The 24,317-nt window shown below is 53.7% G+C and overlaps 9 protein-coding genes across 9 annotated transcripts; 3 read left to right on the plus strand and 6 right to left on the minus strand.

Moving 5' to 3' along the window:
• Window positions 1-1,196: 1,196 nt before the first annotated feature.
• Window positions 1,197-2,962, plus strand: CPAR01_14907 (abscisic acid ABA receptor; the record flags this gene model as incomplete). The annotated part of the gene is made up of 2 exons (XM_060499157.1): window positions 1,197-2,380; window positions 2,701-2,962. 2 exons carry the CDS (start codon window positions 1,197-1,199, stop codon window positions 2,960-2,962), a joined length of 1,446 nt encoding a protein of 481 aa, XP_060342082.1.
• Window positions 2,963-3,986: 1,024 nt separating this feature from the next.
• On the minus strand, window positions 3,987-6,597 carry CPAR01_14908 (uncharacterized protein; the record flags this gene model as incomplete). Its single annotated transcript, XM_060499158.1, has 2 exons — window positions 3,987-4,293; window positions 4,346-6,597. 2 exons carry the CDS (start codon window positions 6,595-6,597, stop codon window positions 3,987-3,989), a joined length of 2,559 nt encoding a protein of 852 aa, XP_060342083.1.
• A 2,074-nt stretch (window positions 6,598-8,671) lies between these two features.
• Window positions 8,672-8,983, minus strand: CPAR01_14909 (uncharacterized protein; the record flags this gene model as incomplete). Its single annotated transcript, XM_060499159.1, has 1 exon — window positions 8,672-8,983. One exon carries the CDS (start codon window positions 8,981-8,983, stop codon window positions 8,672-8,674), a length of 312 nt encoding a protein of 103 aa, XP_060342084.1.
• Window positions 8,984-11,541: 2,558 nt separating this feature from the next.
• CPAR01_14910 (pre-mRNA-splicing factor 38B) lies at window positions 11,542-12,774 on the minus strand (the record flags this gene model as incomplete). The annotated part of the gene is made up of 2 exons (XM_060499160.1): window positions 11,542-12,631; window positions 12,692-12,774. 2 exons carry the CDS (start codon window positions 12,772-12,774, stop codon window positions 11,542-11,544), a joined length of 1,173 nt encoding a protein of 390 aa, XP_060342085.1.
• Window positions 12,775-13,476: 702 nt separating this feature from the next.
• CPAR01_14911 (uncharacterized protein) lies at window positions 13,477-14,319 on the plus strand (the record flags this gene model as incomplete). Its single annotated transcript, XM_060499161.1, has 1 exon — window positions 13,477-14,319. The coding sequence occupies one exon, from the start codon at window positions 13,477-13,479 to the stop codon at window positions 14,317-14,319; it is 843 nt and encodes a 280-aa protein (XP_060342086.1).
• Window positions 14,320-15,025: 706 nt separating this feature from the next.
• On the plus strand, window positions 15,026-15,702 carry CPAR01_14912 (60S ribosomal protein L37; the record flags this gene model as incomplete). Its single annotated transcript, XM_060499162.1, has 2 exons — window positions 15,026-15,368; window positions 15,557-15,702. Coding segments are annotated over 2 exons (489 nt in total), but the record flags the coding sequence as incomplete, so codon positions are not given.
• Window positions 15,703-16,396: 694 nt separating this feature from the next.
• CPAR01_14913 (uncharacterized protein) lies at window positions 16,397-17,568 on the minus strand (the record flags this gene model as incomplete). The annotated part of the gene is made up of 3 exons (XM_060499163.1): window positions 16,397-16,684; window positions 16,853-17,149; window positions 17,314-17,568. The coding sequence occupies 3 exons, from the start codon at window positions 17,566-17,568 to the stop codon at window positions 16,397-16,399; spliced, it is 840 nt and encodes a 279-aa protein (XP_060342088.1).
• Window positions 17,569-19,394: 1,826 nt separating this feature from the next.
• CPAR01_14914 (uncharacterized protein) lies at window positions 19,395-20,987 on the minus strand (the record flags this gene model as incomplete). Its single annotated transcript, XM_060499164.1, has 1 exon — window positions 19,395-20,987. One exon carries the CDS (start codon window positions 20,985-20,987, stop codon window positions 19,395-19,397), a length of 1,593 nt encoding a protein of 530 aa, XP_060342089.1.
• Window positions 20,988-21,783: 796 nt separating this feature from the next.
• On the minus strand, window positions 21,784-22,123 carry CPAR01_14915 (uncharacterized protein; the record flags this gene model as incomplete). Its single annotated transcript, XM_060499165.1, has 2 exons — window positions 21,784-21,808; window positions 21,867-22,123. The coding sequence occupies 2 exons, from the start codon at window positions 22,121-22,123 to the stop codon at window positions 21,784-21,786; spliced, it is 282 nt and encodes a 93-aa protein (XP_060342090.1).
• Between the last annotated feature and the right edge of the window lie 2,194 nt (window positions 22,124-24,317).

Genomic DNA, 24,317 nt, shown 5'->3' on the forward strand with positions numbered 1-24,317 from the left:
ACTCATTGAAGGCCTAGCGTGTAGTGTGTCTTATTGTGGACGGCTCATTGATTCTTTACACCTTCACTCATCAACCATCTTCTAACCACGCAACGACATCTCAAATTTTCCTTCCGAGACGAAATGGCTTGAGCAATTATGAGACTGTACTGAAGCTGCACACTCACAGACGATATAATATTCTGTGACTACCTCCTGACGCTAATATGGTTCCTGTCGAATATAGACCACTGAGTGAGGGGAAGTCGTAGACAAACCAAAAGCCGAAACTATGTACATTAATGTAAGAGAGCGTACAGTAGGCTACTCATACTTAGATGCCGAAATGTAAAAATCATGCCAATGCAATACAAATTCATGATTGCTTTTTAAGCAGCAGAGTTTCAGCAGTTCATGTTCATATGCTCGACGCCGTCTCATTCCAAGGCGACTAAACTCACAATGAAGGTCAAGTACAGTAAAAGCCTTATAATTGATTCGAAACCTTCCAGTAAATACTAAGAGAAAAACACTCCTTCGTACTCATAGATTTCATCAAAGGTCCAGCATCATCTATACTCACAACAACGATGAAGATGAAGTCCCAAGTCTGGAATCAAGCACTCAGAATCTCTCTACCAAAATACCCAGAAAGACGCACCATTTAGCCATCGGCCTCGTACTTATACAGCCCATCCGAGGATCAATTATCACCCGAATGGCAATCACAAAACATGGCTGGCCTTGCCCACGGTGATAAACAGTACCTAACAGCCACCCTTCTTCATCCACGGAGCAGAGCCCCACTTCAACGCCCCGAACCCCAGGGCCAAGCCCGCGCGTGTCCCCGCCACGACGATCCGAACCCCCGCAGCTCCCCCAACCTCCCCCGGGAGCCCCTGAGTGTCAGTGCCTGGCACCCTGGGTGCGGCATGCGACTCCCACCGCCTCCAACCCCGCATTCCTGCCCCCCGCACCCGGAACGGTCACCGCCGCCTTACACCGACCTCACACGACCACAGCTGAAAGTAAGGCACCTCGCCTTACCCAAGCTCCGCGAGAGTCGCGCAACCTCATCTCACTTGTCTTACACATCACATCTCACTCACCCACTTACTCACTCACACACTTACTCACACACCTCACTCACCAATACCTCATCTCATTCAACTTAAGTCAACTCATCCCAATACCTCTAAACTACAAAAAACAAAACAATGGACGACCCCTCGACCCAAACAACCAAAATCCTAACACACCTCTCCAAAACCCTCTCCCTCTCCCCGCCCCAATCAACCCACCCGCCCGCAACCCTCACCGGCCTCCCGACATCCCACACCGGCACAGCCTACCTCTTCCTCTCCGTCTCGGCACACCACCCCCGCCTCCAGATCCACTCCTACCCGGCCATCCACTGGGCCCGCGCCTACATCTCCAACATCCCGACCCCGTCCGCCCCGATATCTCTGCCGTCTAGTACACAAGAGACAGCACGAGACACGCCCGTCCTAGGCCTCCTCTCCGATGATCTAGCCGGCCCCGCCATCCGCGCTTGCGTGACGAAAGACCTCCTCCACGTCCGCAAGTTTCTCGCCATCCTCTCTCCCGTGTTGGAATACATCGTCTCCTCCAACGCAAATGCCAACTCCTCGTCGTCTTCAGCACCGGCGATAAACTCCTCCACAGCAATGGACCTAGACGCCCCAGAACCGACAACAACGACAACACCACCCCTGTCAAGCTGCCTCCTCCACGGCCTCGCAGGGACACTCTACCTACTCCGCCTAATCCGCCACTGGGTCCCCTCCTCCGCGCCCCTCGTCTGCGGTGCGATAGTCCACGTGTCAGAGTACCTTCTCGGCCCACATCCCTGGACATGTCCCTCACGATTACCGTCGTCGTCACAGCCACCTCATTCGTCACCACCGCCGCCACCAGAAGACACCTACGGCACAACTCACGGCGACCTAGGCATAATAACCCAACTCGTTCTCACATCCCCTCCCCTCGCCGCCTCTCCGTCCCTGATATCCCGCCTCACAGCCCTCCTAGACCTCCAGTCTCCCAACGGCGACTGGCCGGGACCATCACCCACCTCACCTTCGCAACCTCCTCGAAGCGATGTACAACAATCCCCAGACGCACCGCCAACACCAGCACAACAAGAGCCCTCAGAAACAGCGGCGGCAGCAGCATCACAACCACGATCCCGCGGCTTCGCCTCCGGCCCGCAAGGCCTCGTCATCTCCCTCCTTTCCCTACGCCCCTTCTTCCCTAGCCTCCACGACCGCATCGACGCCGCAGTTGAGAAGGCCCGCGAGTTTCTCTGGGCCAGGGCGGTTGATCCTGAGGGACCGACTGAGGAGGTGAACCTGTTTTACGGGTCGTTGAGTATCGCGTTGTAAGTTGCTCTTTATTATATTCTGTGTCATATGAATGTGAGAAGTGGACATGGACCTTTTAGCCCCCTATTCCTTGATGGAGAAGACACGAGTGTCAGTGTGTGATATCATTCCATCATACCGTTGACTTCTTCTTCAAACAACCTGCTCTCATAATCACGAGTCTTCCTCGCCTATCCACCCCTGTCTTTAGCCTTCTCCTATATCTCGCAATCCTGACCCTCTCACACACGTATCCAAGCCTCACCTCTAATCTTCCTCTCATCACACCCATGTCAAACACGACCCCAATCTCATCCACCTAACTAACATCTCCCAGAACCTTCCCAGAAGGCCCCAAAAGAACCCACCTTCTAACTCAACAACCCCCCTCACCAAACCAACCCCTCTCCCCGCCCACAAACACCAACACCACAACCACATCCCAAAAACCATCGACACCATCCCCCTCCTCCTCCTCAACACCAACGACACCACCAACAGCAGGCTCCGTAACAACAGCACCCCACCCAGGCTCCGCATACCTCCACGCCGTCGCCGAGCGCGATATGCCCCGCATGATCTTCTACAACGACATCTGAACCTTTCATCCACTCGACCTCTCCCACCATAACGGTAGATAGAGAGAGAGCATAATCTCACCTCTGGCTTAAACTGGTATAAGTACCCATCTGTACCAACCTTCTCACCCCGATTACAACACCATACCGTCCTGAAGATCTCTACTACCGATTTACTGCCACCCCCCCTTCACCAAAGAAGTAATCCACATTATGGCCTATGCTCTTCACCTGACAGGAATAGGAACGGTAGCGGGGGAGCTCATTCAACCACGAAGAGGCAAGCTCCTCGGTACAACACGCACAGAAACAGAAACAAAGCTTCGACCCGCGGACATGGCCAGGCGTACATAGGATATAAGATACCCCAAACATAAATTCCACCTTTCCTTGAAAGAGCCTAGATACCACACATCATAATACCAATACTTCACTTCACTTCATTGTTTCTTCGCATGTAACACATCTGCTAAACTCACCCATGATACCACACTCATCACACCGCACAGTCAATCACCAGGTTACAAATTAAAGTGTCATAGTCAATGGAATTCATTATTCCAAGAGCGCGTCCGCCCCCCGATCGCCAGTTGGGGACGAGACGACGGGTATATCGGCCACCTCACACCACACCACAGCCACAGCCACTCTTCACTTCAGTCGTATATCCTTCAGGCCTGAAGGACCACAACCATCCGCAGAAAGCAAAAAACCTTACGTCCAGGACAACAATCGAAACGAGTGTAGTGAGGTCCCTCCCATTTCTCTCCCGGGCCATTTCGAGTCTTGATTTCTTTCTTCACCTCTCGGCCATGCTGCCCCCAAAAAACAAAACCCTTTGCCAATGTGCCCAAGAGAAAGCCCTTCTCTCCCCTAAGAAACCCCTAATTACGCCATGTGTCCCGTTTCCCGTGGGACTAGTGCTTCCCAGTCCATGCCTGAAAGAAAAAGCAACCTCCAACAGTGCCAAACGTAAAAATCAGAAAAAACAAAACGCTAGCATTGAGAGGTGATGCGACATCCTCAGTCGATGAGCGAACCGACTTCACCGATTACGATCATCCTGCGACGATCGACTGGCGCGAGACGATGCCCCAAAGCTACCGGACAACATCCCCAGCCACCCGTCGGGCCGGGTCTGGCGACCCCTTGGCGCGGGCGAGAGGATGCCACCCTGCTCCACGTCCTCATCTCTGTCCCGCGAGCCGGACGCCTCGGCCTCCACCTCATCGTCAGAGTCGTCGTGATACGGTTCATAGCGGGGGCTGGAGGGAGAGCCGCGTGCAAGAGAGCGGACAACATCACCCTTGCAGATGGGGCATGTGCGGCGGCGTGTCGTCAACCAAGGCGTACTGAAAAATGTCAGTACTATGAACGTACAGAAAGAGGGGCGGATCAACTCACATGCACTCTGCGTGGAATTCGTGGCCACAGGGCAAGCTCATGACGCGGCTGACGCCGTCAACGTACTCCTCCAAGCAAACCACACATTCGACCTGTCTGCCCATGTACTTCTTCCACTCACTCGAGTAGCTGCCATTTGCCTTCTCGTGCTCTGTCCGCAGTGGCGATCTAGGCATTTGCAGTGCCGAGTTGACAGACAGCAAACTCTCCGACTCGGGGATGCCCGTCGTCGTTCTAGAACGAGGCCGTGGTCGGGAGGGCGTCTGCTGTAGCAAAGGCGTAGTGGGTGTTGGGCTTGTCGGTGACGGGATTCTCGGCGAGGGAACAGGCGATGCCGCGACGGTGTGATATGTGCGAACGGGCAAACGCTCGACGACCGACTTGGGTGCCCTCCAGCGTCTTCTGCGAATGCGCGCGCGGAGGATCAGCAAGGCATAGACGACGCTCAGAGTGATCAGAGGGCTGATCACAAGCACCAACAGAGTATCGAAGAAGGGGCTGGAGCTGCTTGAAGGCGTAATCGTAACCCAGAGACCATCGTGCCCAATAGGCTCGTTGCCGTTGTCGTTATCGCCATCGTCGGGAATGGGCTCCTCGGGGCGTGGGGGATCCTTAGGCTTGTCCTCCTTGGAGAAGTCGGCGCCATCGTCTTCTCCAAAAATCTTGGACATAATACCTCCGTGGGCTGTGGTCTCCTTCCCGGAGGTGGATCCCTCGGTCTCAACGGGCGGCAAATCGGGGTTGTACTCGCCGCTTCCGGGAGTGATGCTTCCGCCCTTGGGGCCGGTGACGTCCTTGCCACTTTTTGCGGTGCTGCCGGGCTTGCCGACCTGCTGCTCCTTGGCTGCGCCCTCGGTCTTGTCTTTGGAGCTGGGGGCATCCACCAAGTCGGGATCCCGCCAGTCCTGGACACCGATTTGGAACGTGTCTTCGCTCTTGCGAGCGTCGGGAACCTTGCCTTTGCCCCTCTTGGCGGCCTTGCCGAGACCGTCTCGGATGACCCTGTCCTTCTCCTCGCTCCAGTCGTCAACGAGCACCCAGTTATGGCGACCGCTGCTCGGGGGCTGGATGCTGTCGCCGGATCGTGAACTGCGGCCCCAGCTAAAAAGCCATCGGAACAGGCTGGTGCGGGGCTTGGCTGCCTTGTGCTCGGCCTTGGCCGGCTTTCCCTTTGCGGCAGCCTTGGCCTTGGGCGTTGCCGTGGCCTTGGGGGTCGGCATCGGCGTCGTCGCCGCAGCCTTCGGTTTGTTCTTCCTGTTCTTCCGGCTCCCTGCGTCGGATTGCAGCACCTTGAGGGCCGGGCGGCCGTGCTCGTCGAGAGTGTCTTCGATGAAGCTGCCCGGTTGCGTCAGCGACGACAGCAAGTGCGCCGTGGTCCGGGTGGTGAAGACGGAGGGAATGGAGACGTTGGAGGTATCGCCCCTCGCAAACATCTGGATCAAGGGACCCCCCTTTGTGTTATCGCCCACAATGAGGGCCATGGCACCACGTCGCTGCGCCCACTTGACCTTTTCCAAGAAACCGCAGCCGCCGCGACTGAGCAGCACGATCTTCCCGGCGATCTCCGCAGCCTCTTGTATCGATTGGATATCGGCATGGGTCGACTCGGTGGACAGGGCGCTATCGTGGTTGGGCTGGGGCTTCCGGGCGAGGCCTTGGTGGAGGTAGTCGTCGGTGCCGTCGTCGGCTGGGCGAATCTTGGACCTGAGGCGGGTGACGGGGACACCCACGGCGTCGGGCACGGCGTCCTTGTCGGTCTTGTCGCGCTTATGGTGACCAGGCTTGCCGGCAGCAGCAGCAGCCTTGTTGGAGGACTTGGACATGCCCTTGGTGGCAGTCTTGAGGACGGCGTTGGCCTTGCCATCGTCCCAACCGGGGATGTCACTGCATCCCAACTCACCCTCGCCCTCGCCCTCCTGGAGATTGTCGTCGGCGAAACCACTGCCGATCCATAGCTGACCGCTCAAGCCTTTATTGGGCAGGTTGGGGCCAAATGCAGCAGGGCGAGCGACAAAGGAAGTGCTGTTGTCATCGGTCAGACTGATGGCGGCATTCGGCTGGAAAATGGAAAAGGGCGCTGTGAAGGAGAAGAAACTCGTGAATCGTGATCGCGGTACGGCGACTGGGGCGGCGATGACGGGAGAGGAGGAGGAGGCGGAGGAAGAACGAGCCAGTGAGGAAATGGACCGGCAGAAGAGGAAGAGCGAAGCGGCGAAGAAGAGAACGAGAATGGCTATTCTAGGAGTACGCATGGTTGAATATCGTATCGGGTCGTTACTGAGTGAAAGGCAAAAAGAAAGGGGCCAGAGGTCGAGGCTCTGCGTCGTGTGTATGGTATCTAGAAGTGGCGGAGGGTTCGGCGCACGGCGCGGCAGCCGAGGGGGTAATCGAGTCTGGCGATAGTGGCGCCAGAAAGAGTTGTCGACGTTGGATAGGGTGAAGAGGTATCGACCGGCAGCCGGCAGTGGCTCAGCGGCAAACTGCACAGGGGACCAGCATGCGCAAAGTCATTCGGTGACAGAAGGCAAGGAGAGGTCGTCTGTCTGGCTGCTATCGGTGGAAATGTCAAAATGTATGACGAGGCTGAAGTTGAGGTAGAGCAAAGTAGTGGCGAGGAGGGGAGGTGGATGGCACGACAGTTGGTAGGTATCCGTAGGGTCCGTAGGGCCTTTAGTTGGAGGGGTGAAGGGGTTGGGCAGCAGCCTTTCCCACACAAGGACGCACTATCCGGGTCTCTCTTTGGTGTGCCGGCGGGAAGCGTCGGGTCAAGAGACGAGAGAAAATGGGACTGGTATTTCGGTGGTCGGGAAGCAACAGGAGAAAGAAAGTTGAATGACGAGGTGCCGATCAGGTTATTCAGGTTCGGGACCGCAGCAAGGTAAGGTAACCTGATGTAGAGTGAGAGAAGTCAATTTGATTGTGGGCGGCACGGCGGGTTGGGTGTGCACGCAGCGCAGAGCAGAGCAGCAGACGCCATGCAGAGACACCGTCGGATGAGGTAAGGTAAGGTAAGGTAAGGTAGAGTAAGTAAGTAGAGGTGTGGGATGGAACGACTAGAGCAATGGAAGAAAAAAGGACGGATAGACACTCCAAAGGTTTGTGACTTGTGACTCGAGGAAAGAGAAACAATGGAGATGGAAGACTGAACCACAGTGACACACCAGGAGGGTCTGTCCCGTCCGCATTTGGTGGCGGGGCGCGGCGTTGCTGTTTAGGTGCCGGGGCCTCCCGTCTGTCGCTCACTCACTCCTGCTCTCGTGCAATTATCAATGACACACCTCACTCACTACACTAGAACTCACCATACCTCACTTACTCTGCAATGAGAAGGTACTTACCTCAGCCGACTGTCGTTTGGCAATAACTGCACATGAAAGCGTGACCGCCAGCAGGAGTGGTGGTCCCAAAATGGACTCATCCATGCACCATGGGCTCATGGAAATGGAGTCGTCGAGTCGGGGGGTTTGGGGGCCCCTGTCTGGCTGAGAGGTGAAATTCGGACGCATGGCGCATCGGGGCACACCTCACGCGCGTGCACTTTTCAGTTTGATGGCGTGGGCACGCGGGACTGGTCTGGTCAGGAGCCACACATGTAATTCACCTCACAATTGACTTTCACTTTCTTTCACTCTCGCTCTCACTCTCCCTCTCAACAAGGTAGCAGCAATATCACTCACTAAGATCATCAAGTGAGTGGACAATCTGCTCACTCATCTTTTCTAATCAGTCATGAAAAAAAGACTATAAATCATCAACATCGCCATTTACATGCTTCAAGCGTACCCGTATTAATCACCTTTTCTTTCTTCAGGTGATAGTCCATGGTCCACCACGATCCACGGCTGTCAAAAATACACCCCATCCCAGCCACGCTCGCCCGCAGGGTGTGTGTGGCAGGATCGCAGGGGATGGGTCGCAGGGTCGGCCGGCTTTGGCGGCACACGCACAAAGTCTCACTCAAGCTTGGTATCTTGGTATCTTGGTATCCAACCATCGACCTATCGAGGGGTCCTGGGCCCGGCCCCAGAGGGAGGGTAGTTTGTCCTGGATGCTGCTTGTCGTCGCGTGCTCGTCGCTGCTGCACCATTGCTTCAGTAAACTCAACTTTCACGTTCCACCATCTCAACTTTCTCCCCTATTCTCCACATCCGATGCTTCAGGACGGACAGGCGACTCTCACAGGAAAGCACATGAGAGGTAGACCTTGACGCCCAGCCGCGCATGGCGAGATTGAACCACAATCGAAGGAGCTCTAACAATTCGCGATCGTCTCGCAAGCGCCAGAGCCGACTGAGCCCTCTCAGCGTTCAATTCCTTAAGCTGCCCCTACCCCTTTCCCGTTAAGTTTCCATAAGCGTCCAAACACCAACTGGAGCTCAACTTACACTCTCGCGTCGAATACGACAACCCGGGAAATGAGGGTGACGAGTTACCCGTATTCCCGAATGGCCCGCACATCGTACTCAAGGCAGCAGAGTCCAGAGGTCGCTTCGCTCGCCTCTTACACCGTTCCCGAGGGACGAGTGAACGACACCCTAGAAACCGGGCGCAGCAGCTTAGCTCTAAACGCGCGGTATCCCGTACAGGCCCTGCAGATACCGTTACCAAAACACGCACACAAACAAAGAATCTCTCCATCAAGTCGGGGTTGCCAATGACTTCACAGGCCACTGCGCACCAAGAAGGTACGGAGTACACTGACTGACCTGAATCCCCTCGTGACTAAACACCCAACTGAGACGAGGGGAAGCATCTAAACAGTAAATTGCAAAAAGGGGTGTGTGCGTTTGCAGCAGTCCCTTGCTTTTTCTGGATGCCAGAAACGCCCAGACTCGTCTCGGCCTTAGCGGTCCTGAAAGAAACCTAACCCAAATCTCGAAAGTCAAGACAGCGGCGGGGGGCCGACTCGGCGAGGTCATAATCGAGAAGTTGCAAGTGACTTACTTACTGCCGGAGATATCTCATACTGGTCAAGAGAGACAAGCAACAAAGGCAGAAGCGCTTCGTCTCATGCCCGAACGAGGAAACTCGACCTAATCCGGGCTTTGGGAAGTGAAAGAAAAGTAGACACAGACGTGAGTTGATGAGGTAGTCATCATCAACAGCCTTCCGCCGAGTCCAAAGTGCTTGCATGAGCTATCCGTACCTCGTCCCACATATCCCCATCCGCCCTGCAAAGTCGAGCATGTCACCTTGCGGATACAGATCCTCTGCCCAAATTCCCAACCCTCACGTGAGCTTACCCAGCATCGTGAACCTCTTCCACCTAATCTCCATCCAGTCCTCACCCACAACGAACCGTGCGTCGTCCGTTGAGTTCATACCGCACGCGAATAACCTTACCTTACTTTAGTCTACGCGTCTACCTGCCGTGCTACCTAAAGCTCTAAAGGTATCTGGGCCTCCAAGGTAGGTAGAGTAGCAGGCGAACAGACAATCACAGTGCGTCAAGGCGTCTCACCTCGCCAACCCTCCCAGTGTTTATCCCGTTTTCAGTGACACGCAGGGTATTCCGCTCGATACCCTGAGTTCGAACCTCGAACCGCCGAGGGGAGGGTGGTGGCACAGGGAAAAACTCAATTCAACCCCGGGCTCCTCTAAATCCTACCAGCCAACCTCACCGTGAAGGATTGAAGTGAGGCTTGAGGGCCAGGCTTGAGCCCTTGACCCAACCCAACCAAACCAAACAAAACAAACCATGCTCCCAACGTCGTATCGTCCACCCCCTTCACCAGACTTAGAAACGCGTTACAGATTCAAGCACCCATGCATCTCATCCCTCTCCATGTATGTACGGTACTGTACGGAGTGCGCACACTCTCCAATGCTCCATCTCACCCTCACTCGAAACCAACAGCGGTCCACCAGCTCCATGACGTCCGACACATCACCCACCGTCCGCCTTCCGCCCCCCGGCACATGCCCCCGGGGCTTCATTCCCGCCGTCCTCAATACCAACCCTCACCCGGCGACGAACACCCCGTGGCAGTGCCGTCCCGGCTGTGGCGCAGAACCTTTATTCAACTTTCCACCATCCCACATTCCATTCCTCCTTCCACGCCGCATTCATCCACTCAAGAAATTCGGCATCCTTTCATTCCCCTGGTATCCGCATTCCTCTCCCTCTCTCTCGTACCTGAAAACTGCACGCGAGCGGAAACGCCACTCCCGTCATCTGTTCCTCTCACCATCACATTCCCCTTCTCTCATTCCCATACGGACGAACTACGTACAAAGAAAATCCCCGGTACCCGTATCCTGTATATGATGCATCCCACCTTTCTAACCCCTTCACCCCTCCTCGCCGAATCAAGTTAGTCTCCGCTGACAAAATGGACCCCTTCTCGCCATTGATGATGGGGTTCTCTTTCCCGAGCTTTTGTTCCACAGCCTTTCTCGGGCAGGGGTGTAATCAAGAACATCCCCGCCTGCTTCCCTGGTAAATGGGAAGTGAAACGCTGTTTGCGAACATATCTTCCCCGTCGCTACAAATGACATTCCCCCCCTCTACGCCGTCTTCTCATGAGAAACCTCCTTCTCATCCGTATGGCAATTGAGACTCAGACAATGTCTCGTAGTTGATGTGCTTGTGAGGTTCTCGGATTGAGTATCGAAACAAACGTCATCACTAAGAACCAGTGTCGTGGCTTCTACGACCTTCTACCCCTCCAGATGAGGCTGAGTCTAGGAAGTGAAGATAAACTTACTTCGCATACTGTCATCCTATTTCGAATGCCTCATCACCTCATCCACGATCCCTGGTTTTGATGGTGCTTTCACTCGCAGAGGGTCCAGATGAGGGCGTCAATTCTAACCTCAGCCCATCTTGTGATGTGTCTCTCAATGTGCTTTTTTTCAATCGAATGTTGGGATATCCAAAACGATGCCGATTGTTTCTACATCTTTCTCAGTAAAGATGGGTCTGTACACGGCATCCAGAAGTTCCTCCTACAGCTACTCGCATGTAATTACTCCTCAAGTCACATCGCGCTCCCAAAATGAGACATCCAGTTAAAATTCATCATCGATCGTCAACGTACCAAAAGTCCATCCAACTAATGCGAATGCTTCAAACGATACCCTGGGATGCATTTCAACAATGCAGACGCCTCCTGGCCATGACCCAAAGTCTGCTTCCTAAACGACGAACGCAATGCAACAAGAAAGCCAGGTCCACCGCCTCGCGCGTCAGGGACTCAATTGAACTCGGAAAACAATCCGCTTAACCCATCCTCCTTGCCGCGATCCCACTCGCGCTTCTCCCCGGCCTTGGCCCACCGCACATCCCGCTCGTCCTTCTGCTCATCAGCCGTACCGCCCTCCCTCCACTTCTTCAGCATCACATCGGTGTACCCGGCCGCCCGCATCCGCTCCTCCTGGTTCTGCCGCCACTTCTGCCTGTCCCTGAACGCCTCCACGGCGTCATCCCAGTTCTCTCCCGGATGTTTGTCGTCGTCGGCCATCTCCACGTCAATTTTGGGGTTGTAGTCTGCTTCAAAGCGTTTGTCGATACCCGAGGCCCCCATGGCGGTGCCCCGGCCGCGCGAACGGACTTGCTGCGGTGGTTCCGGCCCAATGAATTCGTCCAACGGATCCGAGTCTGACGTTGTCGTCTGGGGCTCCTGCTCGTGCACTCGCCCTCCGTCGCGGCGACGGCTGCTGCCCTTGATCGAGAATCCTGACTGTGGCCTCTCCCGGCTCCGGTCTCTGCGTGACCGATGACTCTTCGACATTAGTTCCTGTCCTTCTTCGTCTCGTCTCCTTTCCCTATCATTTCGCCGGGACTTTGACGCATTCTCCCTATCCTCGATTGGCGACCGATGGCGGTGCCTCCTGTGCTTTTCGTCTGGTGAGCGTGACCTCCGCCGATCGCTCTTGTGTCGTCGACGGTCGTCCCGCTCCGAATCCGATTCGTCCCTTCTACTCCGGCGGTGTTTCCTAGCGCTCTCGCGTTCTGGAGATTCGCTCCTGCGTTCTTTGTGATGTGCTCTCCGCGGTGGCGAGCCTTCCTTCTTGTGCGACTTCTCTTTCGACGTTCCCGATCGACTGGGCCTGGCTATGTCCTTGCGGTCTCCTAAGATGGATAGGATATCTCCCATCTGTCTCTTTCGAATATCCTGTGGGCCTGCCTTTCTCCGCCTCTCCTTCTCCTCGGCATGTTCCAGATCCTTCAAGCGCGCGCGAGACTCTGCGGCCTCTTTGGCTAGGAGATTCTTGTTGTGCGTATTCGTATCCTTGATGATGTGGCGCAGGAAACGAGTGTTTGGTTTAGGCATATTTGCCGGTCTAAAGGGAGGATCCAATTAGATGGTGACGTGAGGGATCCGGGAGAGTCGTGGGACGTACTTCTTGTCTGCCCTGCCCGTGACTGCCTCTTTGGCGAGCAAGTCGGCGACGTAGTCGTCCGTGATCATGTCGTGGCTTGACATTGTGAGGCCTTGGTACCCAAATCGTAGATGCAAAAGGTGATGAGATGGCTACGCGCCTTCCGAGCACTTCTGATCAGGCTGATGGCTGTGGCATCCGGCAGCTAGATGGGGTATGTGCCTCTTTTTGTCGAGAATAGAAGAGAAGCGCGGGGGTTCTAGAAGTGCCGGTCTCGGATCGATGAAAGAATTCGAAAGTGACAGCGACAGGGCTCTTCAATGAGGCTATTGAATGAAGCGATGGAGAGGGACAGCGGGGGTTCGCTTAGTTGAGAGATGTCGTTGTCGCAAACTACGGCGTTTGGAGGATTGATCGACGACAACAGCAAAGGCCGCCAGAGTCACATCGACAAGGGACTTGGCGCGCAGTGGGACGAGCCTGCGCCATGCCTTCCGTTTTCCGCACGGCCAAGTAGCTTATCAGCAGATGATAAGGTAGCGAGTCAGAGATGGCGATAAGATAAAGATGTGACCTTACCCAATCTAGACCCAAGTAAACAAACGTCACAAAGGTGAAGCGCCCACCTTACCATTAGTTACCTTAATGACAGACCTTGAACGCTTGAGGGCAAAGAATTAACAACCGCGACAGGATCTCCCCCGCCGACATCATCTCCGACGCGCCAACGACGAAACTTGAATCGACAGCGCGCCTACTGGGGCCAAGATATACGACAACAACACAGCTAATCGGCCTTCCGAAAAATGGACGCGGGAAAGGCGGCCCAGGTGCTGCGCAAAATCGAAGACCTTAATGAGAACCATGAAGTCTCAATCATCCGACTCAGCGAACCCATCTCCAGCGCCGTCGCGCAAGAATCACGACAACGGACGTCAGACGCATCCAACGCATCCCAAGATGCCGCGACACCAGCCAGCCTAGAGGCCGACCTCGAGCACTACAAGGAGCTCTTCGCCAAGCTGCGGTTCTCCTACGTGGAGCAAGTCACGAAAGAAAAGTTCATACGCGCCATCGTTGGCGATCCGCCCGTCATCGTCACGCCGCAGGAGAATCTGGAGCTGGAGAAGGCGAACCTCGAGGCCAAGGCGCAACTCAAGGCTCTCAAGGTGGAGGTCGCAGACATGGTGACGGAGCTGGAGAGGAAGGGCAAGGAGCTGGCGAAGCGGTACGACAACGTGTCGCTGGACACAACGAAGCTGAGGGAGCTGCCCGACAAAATTTCCGAGTTGGAGGAGCAGGTGGCGGAGCTCAAAGAATCGCAAGCACCGGGGCAGAGCCCGATGATGAACCTGCCTCTCGCGAGGACCCTCGAACTGGTGGACGAGAAGAAGAGGCAGCAGCAGCAGTTGGATCGCGAGCTGGAGCAGTTGCAGGCCAAGGTGCCGCGCAAGAGAAAGGAGTTGGAAAGGCTGCAGGCTGAGTTGATGCCCTTGGAGGCCAAGAGGCAGAACAGCACGGCAGCTGCTAAGGAGGCGCGAAGGCGGAAGGATAGAGCCGGCGGTGATGCAGACGACCTCGAGGAGCGGGGCCGCTGGTTGAGAGCCAGCGAGGCGGCGCTCAAGCAGATGTTGGATATCCAGGGCTGAGAGGGAGTTGGTACAACGGGCGGATGGCAAGACGGTGGACGACGTGATGATTTTGTATACCCGCACACAGCAGGCCCGGTCATGGGTTAGGAAACGGCGTTCCCAGGCGTTTGGAGATGACATGAATTCACGGACTCACTTCTACTGATACACGGTTGCTCGATTTAATGGCGCCAAGTAATGCCATCACTTGATGGTGAAACTCGGCTGCATCTCTTGCCTGCCTCTCATCCTCATCGCTTCCCTGAGTGCCATTTGCCGTATTATATAGTCGCTGACACACGACACGAGAAGCATCCGCTGCAGTCTCAAAAAGACGAAATAGCCTCAAATGGGGCTGTCCAGGGGTTTGTCACCAGTCAAAAAAAAGGATGGATTGGCGGCTGGATAACAAGACCCACCAAAATTTGAAGACAGGGATGCTGCGGCGGTGCACAGGCAGGTCGAGTCCCTTTAGCTGGCCGGGGAAGGTGTTGATTGGACGAAGATCGAACCCTTGGTCACGTGTAGTGCCATCCACGAATTTTCAGAGTGGCCGAATGGGTAGGCCCCACCAAGCCCAATCCTCTCGCTTAGGTCACGCACCACGAAATTTGACAATCGAGCGTCTTTCTCGATTGATTCCTCCGCGAACCAACTAACCGACCAGCAACCACCGAACACCATCGTCGACCACCGAATACCGCCAAGATGAGTACGTTTTAGCCGCCGCCGTCGTCGCCATCGTCTTCGCGACGAAAGGTTGACCATTTCACGCCGTTCCGATGGACTGACCGATGTTATTTTTTCTTGTATAGCGAAGGGTACCTCCTCGTTTGGTAAGAGACACAACAAGACGCACACCTTGTGCCGTCGTTGCGGTAAGTGGCATCTACATGGGAGAGAGTCGAGTTCTGGTTTAACTAGGACGCGACTACTTCCAAAATTCGAGACTCGATGCGGGTTCAAGAGACTGATCAATGTTCGTGTGTTTTCAGGTCGCCGATCGCTTCACATCCAGAAGCACACCTGCTCTTCCTGCGGTTACCCCTCGGCCAAGACCCGCAAGTGTACGTTTTATCCTCCCGAACGACGAACCCAATCCGAGTCCCCAGACATAATCAACATACCAATCCCTTGAGATGATCTCAATTCCACGCAACATCTTCTACGTCTACCCAATACACGCAGCAACCACACAAGAACCATGAACCGAGAAAGATGAAGACGAGTTACTGACGTAGGATGCGATTTACAGACAACTGGTCCGAGAAGGCCAAGCGGAGAAAGACCGTCGGCACCGGCCGCATGCGCTACATGAAGGACGTCTCCCGCCGCTTCAAGAACGGCTTCCAGTCCGGTGTCCCCAAGGGTTCCGCCGGCCCCACCGCGCAGGAGTCGTGAGCGATGATTGGAATGTGATTCGGGTCGACATGGGGAGGTATCTGTGCAATCGAGGGCATTCGGGCGATGGGGGAATGAAAAACTGAGATCGAGGCGGGGGGCCAGGGAAGGCGTGGCAACGCCGCCGGAGTCTTGTCTACTCGGGAAACGATATCACGAAAAGAAAACAAGGGAAAAATCAGCTCCTTTCTTTCTTCTGCTTTCTTCCCTCCCCCTCTGTCTCTCTCACCCCTCCCCTCGTTTTTTGACTCGGAAGCAAAGCCAATATCAAAAAAAGAGTCAAAACAAAACCAAAGCATTTGGCCAAAAATCGAAACGGGTGTTTTTACGTCTTATGTTATCTCGCGCGCGGGCTCTTCAAGGGGATAAACTCACTTTTTTTTACACAAGGGAAAAACGGATCCTGAGGGAAAAGAGAAATGACTTTGCTTGTCTTGTTCACTCACTGATCCCATGCGCAACTGGATAATGGTGAATGGTCGATTAATGGGGGATTTCAGAGATGAAAAACATCGTACTTTGACGTGACAGATTGGATATCCCCTCATCGTGAGATGATTGCTTGCATTCGAAGGGTATATCATATCCCGATTCCAAACCCGCAGCAACCCCTCCAAGCCCTCTTCGAAGGATGAACAGCCTGACCGCAACACAATGGGTGGTGACATTCAACTTCAACCCTTCCTACACTCCATCACTGTCCCCTCCCAAACACCTTGACGCTCCCATCCCCACCAACAAAGTACAACAGTTCCGTCTCCTCGACCGCCCTGTCCTCTTCGCCGCCCCCTCCAGCCGTGACCCTCAACACCCCGCTGACGTCGCTCGCGTTGCCCGTGTCAAGCAGCCTCAGACCAATCACCGTCTCTGCGGCATGCGCCAGCCCGAGAACGAGACTCGCGTGCTCCTTCTCCAGCGTCGTGGTCTGCGCCGCGATGAGGGGCTCGTCTGCGGCAACGGTGATGATGGAGGCGTGTACTTTCTGGATGATGTGTCAGTGAAGGACCCTTACTTGATTTGAGAATGATGAAAAAAAGGTGGGAAGGATATCTCATCGTTGATGCAAAATAACTTGCACACAAAAGTTGCAAACGATACCTTCAGGGAGAGAAGAAAATGAGCCAGAAACTAAGTTAGTAAGCGTACGTACCTCTTGCACACCAAGCAACATATCCCTCAACGCAAGACCCGTGAGGTCCTCGCCAGACGCAGCGAGCAAGAGGTCCGGCTGGTCCACAATCAGAACCGTCTTCGCATCCGCCGCGGACACATCGGATATCGCGCCGTCGAGCTCGCGCTGGATATCAGCCAGCCTTGCCCCACGGATGGTCCTCCGACCCTTGGGCGTCGTCGTCGGCGGCGCCTGATGAGGGGAGGAAAACAGCCCACTCAGCCCGTCCACGAAGACGAATTTGCCGCTTCTTCCCAATCCTTCTAGATCGAGGCCCTGTGGTGCATGATTAGCATTTTTTCCAATTAGATTCCAATCGTGTTGGGTGCAGGCAAGAAAAATGAGTGGTGTAGTGAAAAATATCATTGAAAATCTCATCGAATGGAGGGGTTGAAATTTCCAGTGAGGGGCATTTCACGTCAAGTAGCAAGCAAACATACCAATCTCCCAGCGCCTTCCTTCCAAAACGCAAAATCTCTCATGAAGCTCACAAGAACGACGCGGACGTCCTCGCTCTGCGATGCGGAACCGGCCCCTTCCTCACCAGCGGCGTTGACTTTCCTGAGATACGTGTACAGGTACCGCAGGACGAGCCAGTTGGTGCTGGCGCCGAGGACGCTGGTGAGGAGGATCTGAGCGTACTCGGACGGGAGGGCGAGGTAGCTCTCCAGCAGGTGCGGTATCCTCGTCGCCATTCTCTAATTTGCGTATGCTCTTATGTGTAAATGTTGTATGAGAGACGGATGCTTGGTTGGTATGTTCATGTAAGTGAGGGCCTCACTTAAAGTCAGTAGAGTCATTGTGCTATTTTCCGCTGCGTCTGGGTGTGGTGGGGCTCCTTTGGCAGTGTCGAGAGTGATTGGCACTGTGTTGGACTGGACCTCTTAGCAAAGCTGACTCTAAATGAAGGTCATCCTGTCGCCGTCATGAGCCTCGCATTTTGATCAACTACATGTTGATTGATGTTAGAGACATGTTCAATTCTATTTGTCTTGGTTCAAGATTGGTGCGCTCCAAATGAGTTTTCAGAATGCTCGGGAATCAATTTATAGAATCAAGCTTAGTCCATATGAAACTACTTTTCGAGCTCATCATTGTTCTATTGTTAGTCTTACAGAGGCTGTTTCATGAACACAAAAGGTACCCTCACCTTGGATGGGTAGGTACTAGGTGAGGTGTGCAGTGCTATCTACCAGTGTATCATTCATCGAATCCTTGGTCATGACGTGTCAGTCCCTAAAACTAGGTAGCCAAAGTGAGTGAACACATCGCCAACATAGCAAAAGCAAAACATTCCGAAACCGAGAATCGAACTCGGGGCTATGCCTAACCACTCATTGAGATGAGAGGGCATCATGTTGGCCACTACACCATATCGGATTGGATAAAAGTTTGCTACGGCAAAGGAGAGTAAGAATGGTGGGCGACGTGACTGGTGGGATGCTAGGTGGATCTGGAAATACCTTTCGTGGACTTCGACGCCATCTGAAGCACATTGGAACAAAGTTCAATGTCGTGGAGGTTTTTAGATCCCAGTTCATTTTGCTGCTTATGGGTCATATACGTTCAGCATTAGAAAACCCAAGATGTGTCAATATTGTTTGTGAGGTTAGACGGTTGAAGCGGAGAAGCTCACCTACAAGGTTTCCCGAACAACTACAGAAACACATAAAAGCCGATGATTATCAGTGACCATGCCTTTTATACTTTATTATGAAAGGAAACACTTGTAATCACTCAATACCTTCCAAGGCAGTCTTTTCCATACGTGCAGCCCATCCCCTCAAGTAGAACGGGGAGCAATTCCAGCAGAGACTCTGGGTCCTAGGAGACTTGGAACTTCCCTTCACCGGATTGAAGAGGGAAAGTAGGGCCTCTTCTCACTCCAGTTGATTACCAACGCACCTCGAAGCTTCAGCAGGCAATGAGGGGCATTCACATAGCAGATATACCTTGCTACATCACTGAAGTAAATCAAAGTGGAGAGGCAGGGCCTGTTCGCATTCGGTTGGATCTATACACACGCCACGAGGCTACGATTGGCAGAGTGACCCCTAAAGAGCGGAGCCCAACTGACCTCTGTCGTGCGTACCCTCGTTTCCAAGCAGGTAGGTTATAGTTTATCAAACACACTCTGAGATCATAGTTCGAACACAACATAACACTAATGAGTCTTCTGCCCTATCATAGTTTGCTACAATACCTATAACTAGACGCTCCACCCGGAAGATAATTACTCATGAGACTCAGGATCAGAAGCACGAGCTTGACGGCTCAGCGCGTCGCGTTCTCTCTGGAAAGCCTCACGCATCCTGACCTTGGCTTTCAACTGCGCCGCCGACATTGGGCGTCTCCGGGACCCTCTCAATGAGCTTGGCTGCACACTTGACTGTCTCTGAGGATCCTCGTCCTTGCCATGAATCCATGTAATTTCCTCTGACACTGCCTCCGCGCTAGATCTCAATGACATTCGGGGGCTCGGAGCCTCAGTGGATGAACTTGCGCGAGTGACCAACTCTTCCTAAGAGCCATCACCCTTATGTTCCTGGCTGGCCTCCTCTGCTTCAGCTGCTTCCGCATCTGCTTCCAGAGACACTGAGGGGCTCTGGGTCTCAGTCAACGAGCTTGGTTGCGCGACTGAATCTCCTCGAGGATCCTCGCCCTCGTGTCCTTGGCCGACTTTGTCCGCTTTCAATCCTTCCTTCCAGGCTGCCATCAAAGATTTTATGAAGGCAATGCCTGCGGTCTCTGTGTAAGTGATTCGTAGGGCGGCGGCCGACGAGCTCAGTCCTGTGATGGTATCTCTCTCCGCCACTGTCTTCTCTGCGGCAGCCTTCTTCGCAGCCCTCCTCTCCTTCGCCTTCGACCTCCTCGCTCTCTTATTCTCCTTCTCCATCTCTCTCTTCTTCCTGATTCTTGCCTTCTTTCTAGCGATTTCTCTCTCCCGCTTCAGCCATTCTCTTGAGTACAACAGATTGCAGGAGTACCTATCGGAGTCATGTTCTCCGAAGCGTTCAAGCAGCCAATTTTCGAAGTGCTCATCTCCTTTGCCCTTTTCCCAATCGAGAGGCCACCAGCCACCAAAACTATAGAATCGGTCAAGATCGAAGCATTTGGTAGGATGCGGAGGGTGAGGAAACCGCGACCATCTGTCGACGGGATCCCTGAGTTTGGAATCGATCATACAGATATCGTAGGAGATGAGACAGACTCTTTGCGTCTCAAGGAGGGTTGATTTGTTCCGCATGGAGATGAGTACGTTCTCTGGCTCAACGTAGTCATGCCAGACCCCTTTGTGTATCTGTTTGATGGTTCCCTCGATAAGTTGAGCTAGAATGTCCAAGCGTTTCTCAAGGTCAAAATGAATCGAATCAGGGCCGTTCGGGACCAAGTAAGTTCGTTGTGTGGGGGGGATTAGGACGTCATCGTCGTCGTGGCGGCATATAGCTTGAATGCTGCTTCCCTCGATGTACTCCAGGAGTACAAGGCCAACATGTCGCGTCTTTCCCTCGCAGTCTGGAGAGTAGCTCGTAAGACAGGTCGTCCAACAGCCGTAGTACTGAGGGGCGAGATGCGGGTAGCCAGTCAGGTCGTTCTCGTGCAGTTCCTTGTACGCGCCAGCCTCGCGACTCAGTCTCATGTCGGCTCTGGATGTATCTTTCCAAAAGGGCAGATCCTCGGGGAATGAAGTGCTATAGAACAAGGGGTCAAAGATCTTGGCGACTGCGAGTTCTTCCTTGTCGGGAAGAGGAAACTTGGGATCGCATCTGGGCATGTGAAGGATCTTGACCAAGACCACTTGGTTGCCGCGACCGTTGCCGCGACCGTGACCGCCAGAAAGGACCCTTACAACCTCGATGCGCAAGCTGTTGTCTGGATTGTCGTGCTGGTCTGTATTGAGAAGATAAGGCTGGTTCTCGTCGTCGAAACACCGAGCCGTTTTGGACATTCCGGCCTCTCGCTCCGACAGGATACTCTTTTCTTTAAGACCCTCTGGAAATTCGTATATGTTATGACCATACGGGTCTGGCGGCGAGTGAGGAAACAGGGTAAGCTGCGTCGTTGCCTGATATTGCGCGATGGGCACACTGCGACTAGCGTCGGAAGAGGCCATGATGTGCGATGAACGACGCCTTGTGTAAATGTGCGTGCCTAGAGAAGTGATAATGTCAGCTGAAAATTTGAAGATGCTAGGTGGAGAATCAAGAGTGGCCTGCGAAGAGGATATGCAGAAAGTAAAGTGGGCGATTACCAGTTATTTACCTCATGCGACAGACACTGACTTTATAATGGCAAGTCCAAGCCGAGTCGGAGGGCGGTAGAGGGAGAAAGGTGCGACTCAGCGGATCAGAACAATGTTTATCAACGCTGAGTGATGACCTTGAAGGGTGGAAAATATGGGTGCTGGTTGGTGTCCTCGGAAGATGGAAGAAAAAAGAGATGTATCGACTAGGAACCTTGGAAGGTGGAAGAAAAGTATGGCTGCTTGCCTGAAAAGCTTAAGTCTAGTTTACCAATGTCTACGAGTCCAGTCCTCCCACCCCCCATTACCTCTCCAAGACTCCATGTCTCTCATTCCATGAGTTGGGCCTACTTGGCACCCCATGACAACACGAGCCCTGCAGAGCGACACAACCTTCGTGCAGACCTCTGTCTTTAAACCAACTCAGTCCAATCCATTCAATGCAAGCAAGACACGATATCACAGTCCTTCCCTGTGCGACACTTACAAAAGCAAACAGCAAGTTGGGGGTTCATGTCCAAAGATACACCCCTTGGTAGACCACTCAAGCAGTCAATAGATACGATAAAGTAGGAGATTACATCGAAATAAACTTAATTCTGAAACTACAAGCCCAACTACGTGTTCCATATGCTTTTCTTCTTAAATCTCCTGATGTGTGGTATCCTTAGTTCTCAGTTGCAGCAGCAGACCTAATAAGTAACGAGGGTATTAGAGTATGACTTCTACTTCAAAAATATCACGACAGACAAGAGGCGGTAAATAGGACGCTCAAAGAGTGGTAGAGGGGTGAGAAACAGTACCTGTCCGCCGCGACCAGACTTGGAATTGCTGCAGCACTTTAGCGCCGAGCAGCTCTCGCCCTTGTCGCCGCCCTTGGAACACGTTCCCGCCTTTGCGCATTGGCGGGTCTCGAGGAGGGAGGGGAGGTTGACGGAGTCGAGGTTGCTTGGGACGGCGACAGCGAGGGTAGCGAAGAGAGCCATGAGGACTGATGAGGCGCGCATCTTGGTTGTGGAAGGTGTCGTGCGGGTTTGTTTTGTTTATGGGTTTGTGAGTTTGATAGACAACGTTAGGATTGATGAAGACAGCGTGATTATGTAGTTTGATTATGTTGTGTAGAGGTGACGCTGGAAGTTGATAGCTGGGAGGATGAAATTCGAGGGATTCACGGCGACTTATATATCACTCTGCCTCGATCCACCACCCACGCGTGGTTTGCGATCGACTCGCATTGTCTCATGGGAGGCACCCTCGCATCCAACCTCAAAAGGGTGAGAACGTTTGACGATCCTTAGGCGAAAACCGAATCCAGAGTGCTGGGTGAACCGGTCCCGCTCGTTTGGGGCCCGTCTGGTCTGGTCTGATGTCGTGCTGGCTTACCGTCTGAGAGGGAGATCCGGAGTACTGGGGTTGTCTGTATGCTTTGGATGGGACGTATTCAACAACGAGTCGGTAGATCATCATTGGCCCCGTTGTTTGAGATGAACCGCGCATGATGGAAAGTCCGACCTGTTCGGAAGGCATCGCGAGTGTCACGAGTCAATAGTACCACCTTCTGAAGGGTACCTTGGAGAGGGACTTCGAAAAGCCTCCGGGCGTCTTAGTATCTGGGTATTCTGCTCGTCTTGTGAGGCAGGCGAGGCTTGTCCCAAAATTTGGGTGAAGTGAGTTGATTGACATGACTTGGCGCGCGCGTAGGTCTCGTTTCAAGGCATCCTAGAAGATCAGGGTTCGAGTCAAGATGCCGCGTGGTAGGCCTCGTTCCTGACGCATGGGAAACCAGACGCCTTGCACGCACGCCCAAAGAGAGGAGGAAAAAGTTGTAATGAAGAAAACAGCAGGGGCTGGAATGGTAATTCTCTTATTTTAGTATCATTGAGTCGTCTGATAGTTGTGTTGCCTTTTTCCGACGGAGTTTTTTTTGTGACTGGCTGGTCTGATGTTTTGGCATTTAGACTTTGAATGTCAAAACGTGTACGCTTCGTCGGCCTCCAGCTCTCACTTGCCTGTGTATTCTCGGTCCATCGTTCTGATCGGACAACGCTGTCGTAGGCATGCATATCCCATCGTCTGCGAATCCGGATTTCGCGTGTACGGGGGAGATGGACCTGTTCGAGATCTTCCCACGGATACCTCAACCGCACTACGCCCTTGGCGAAGATCGTTCATTAATGATGGATGTTCTGGTTACTACATCGCACCCATTCTCGTCGGTTTAACAAAGAGACGCGGGATGAACGTAGATGCTGTCGATCAATGAGGTTGGCGTTCTCTCAGGCTCTCCCGTGGCCATTGCCGCATCAGGTAGCCGCTACTCACAAACGGCGCGTCTTACTGGTTCGATGAGAGTTCCACGCGACAGGGGTCTGCTCACCCCCACCGAACGAGGAACGCCAACGATGGATTCAGAAAAAGACCATATCCACAGACTTTTCCGTCTGTGCCCATGTCTGACGGGGACACTAGAACATTGTTCCGATTCTGTATCCGTAGTCTCGAAGATGGGAGGTAGATGACTTATTCCCTAGAAACCACCGGCGGATGACCACGTGCCTCAGCTCTCTGACAAAGTCCGAAGGTCGCCTGGGGGAGGGAGACCCGCTATTTACGGCATTGCCCGTTTCTAGAATGAGTCTCTCGTCTCGGGTTGCCCTGCATCAGCCGGATTTACACCGCCGAGGGGGAGGGAGGGAGGGTAAACGTCTCAGTTTCATGTTGTATAGGTAGAATTTAAACTTTTAGTGGCTCAACTTCCCCGCCACCAGGCATCCTCAGACGGTGGAGGCATACTTTGAGTTGAGATGGGATTAGATGGGTTGTGTTCATGCACGATCAGGGTATCTTCCCCCCCTTCCCTCTGTTTGTCCGTCCGGAGTCTCCCTTCTTCCGAGGCCTATCATCAAAGGCTCCCCTGCCTCAAGTCTAGGTAACTTTGTAGTGTCGCAATGACTGCTTCGCTTGCGGTTGGCGTTCTTGATCTTGAGAAGAAACATGATCACAAGAGGAGAGCCTTCCGGTCGTTGATTCAGGCTTGTTGCAGGCGAGGCAATGAATCCCCTTCAGTCGATAGCACGAGTTAAACAAATGCAAGTGAGCTCAAGTGACACCACAACATGGAGTGACTCGTCTAGATCAAGGTAGTAAAAATCGCCCTGTCATCTGTATCCTATGAACTTTCGATGGCACGCAACTCAATAC

This window comes from Colletotrichum paranaense (assembly GCF_030867605.1).
Source record: "Colletotrichum paranaense strain IMI 384185 chromosome Unknown Scaffold_17.1, whole genome shotgun sequence".
NCBI classification, from domain to species: Eukaryota; Fungi; Ascomycota; class Sordariomycetes; order Glomerellales; family Glomerellaceae; genus Colletotrichum; species Colletotrichum paranaense.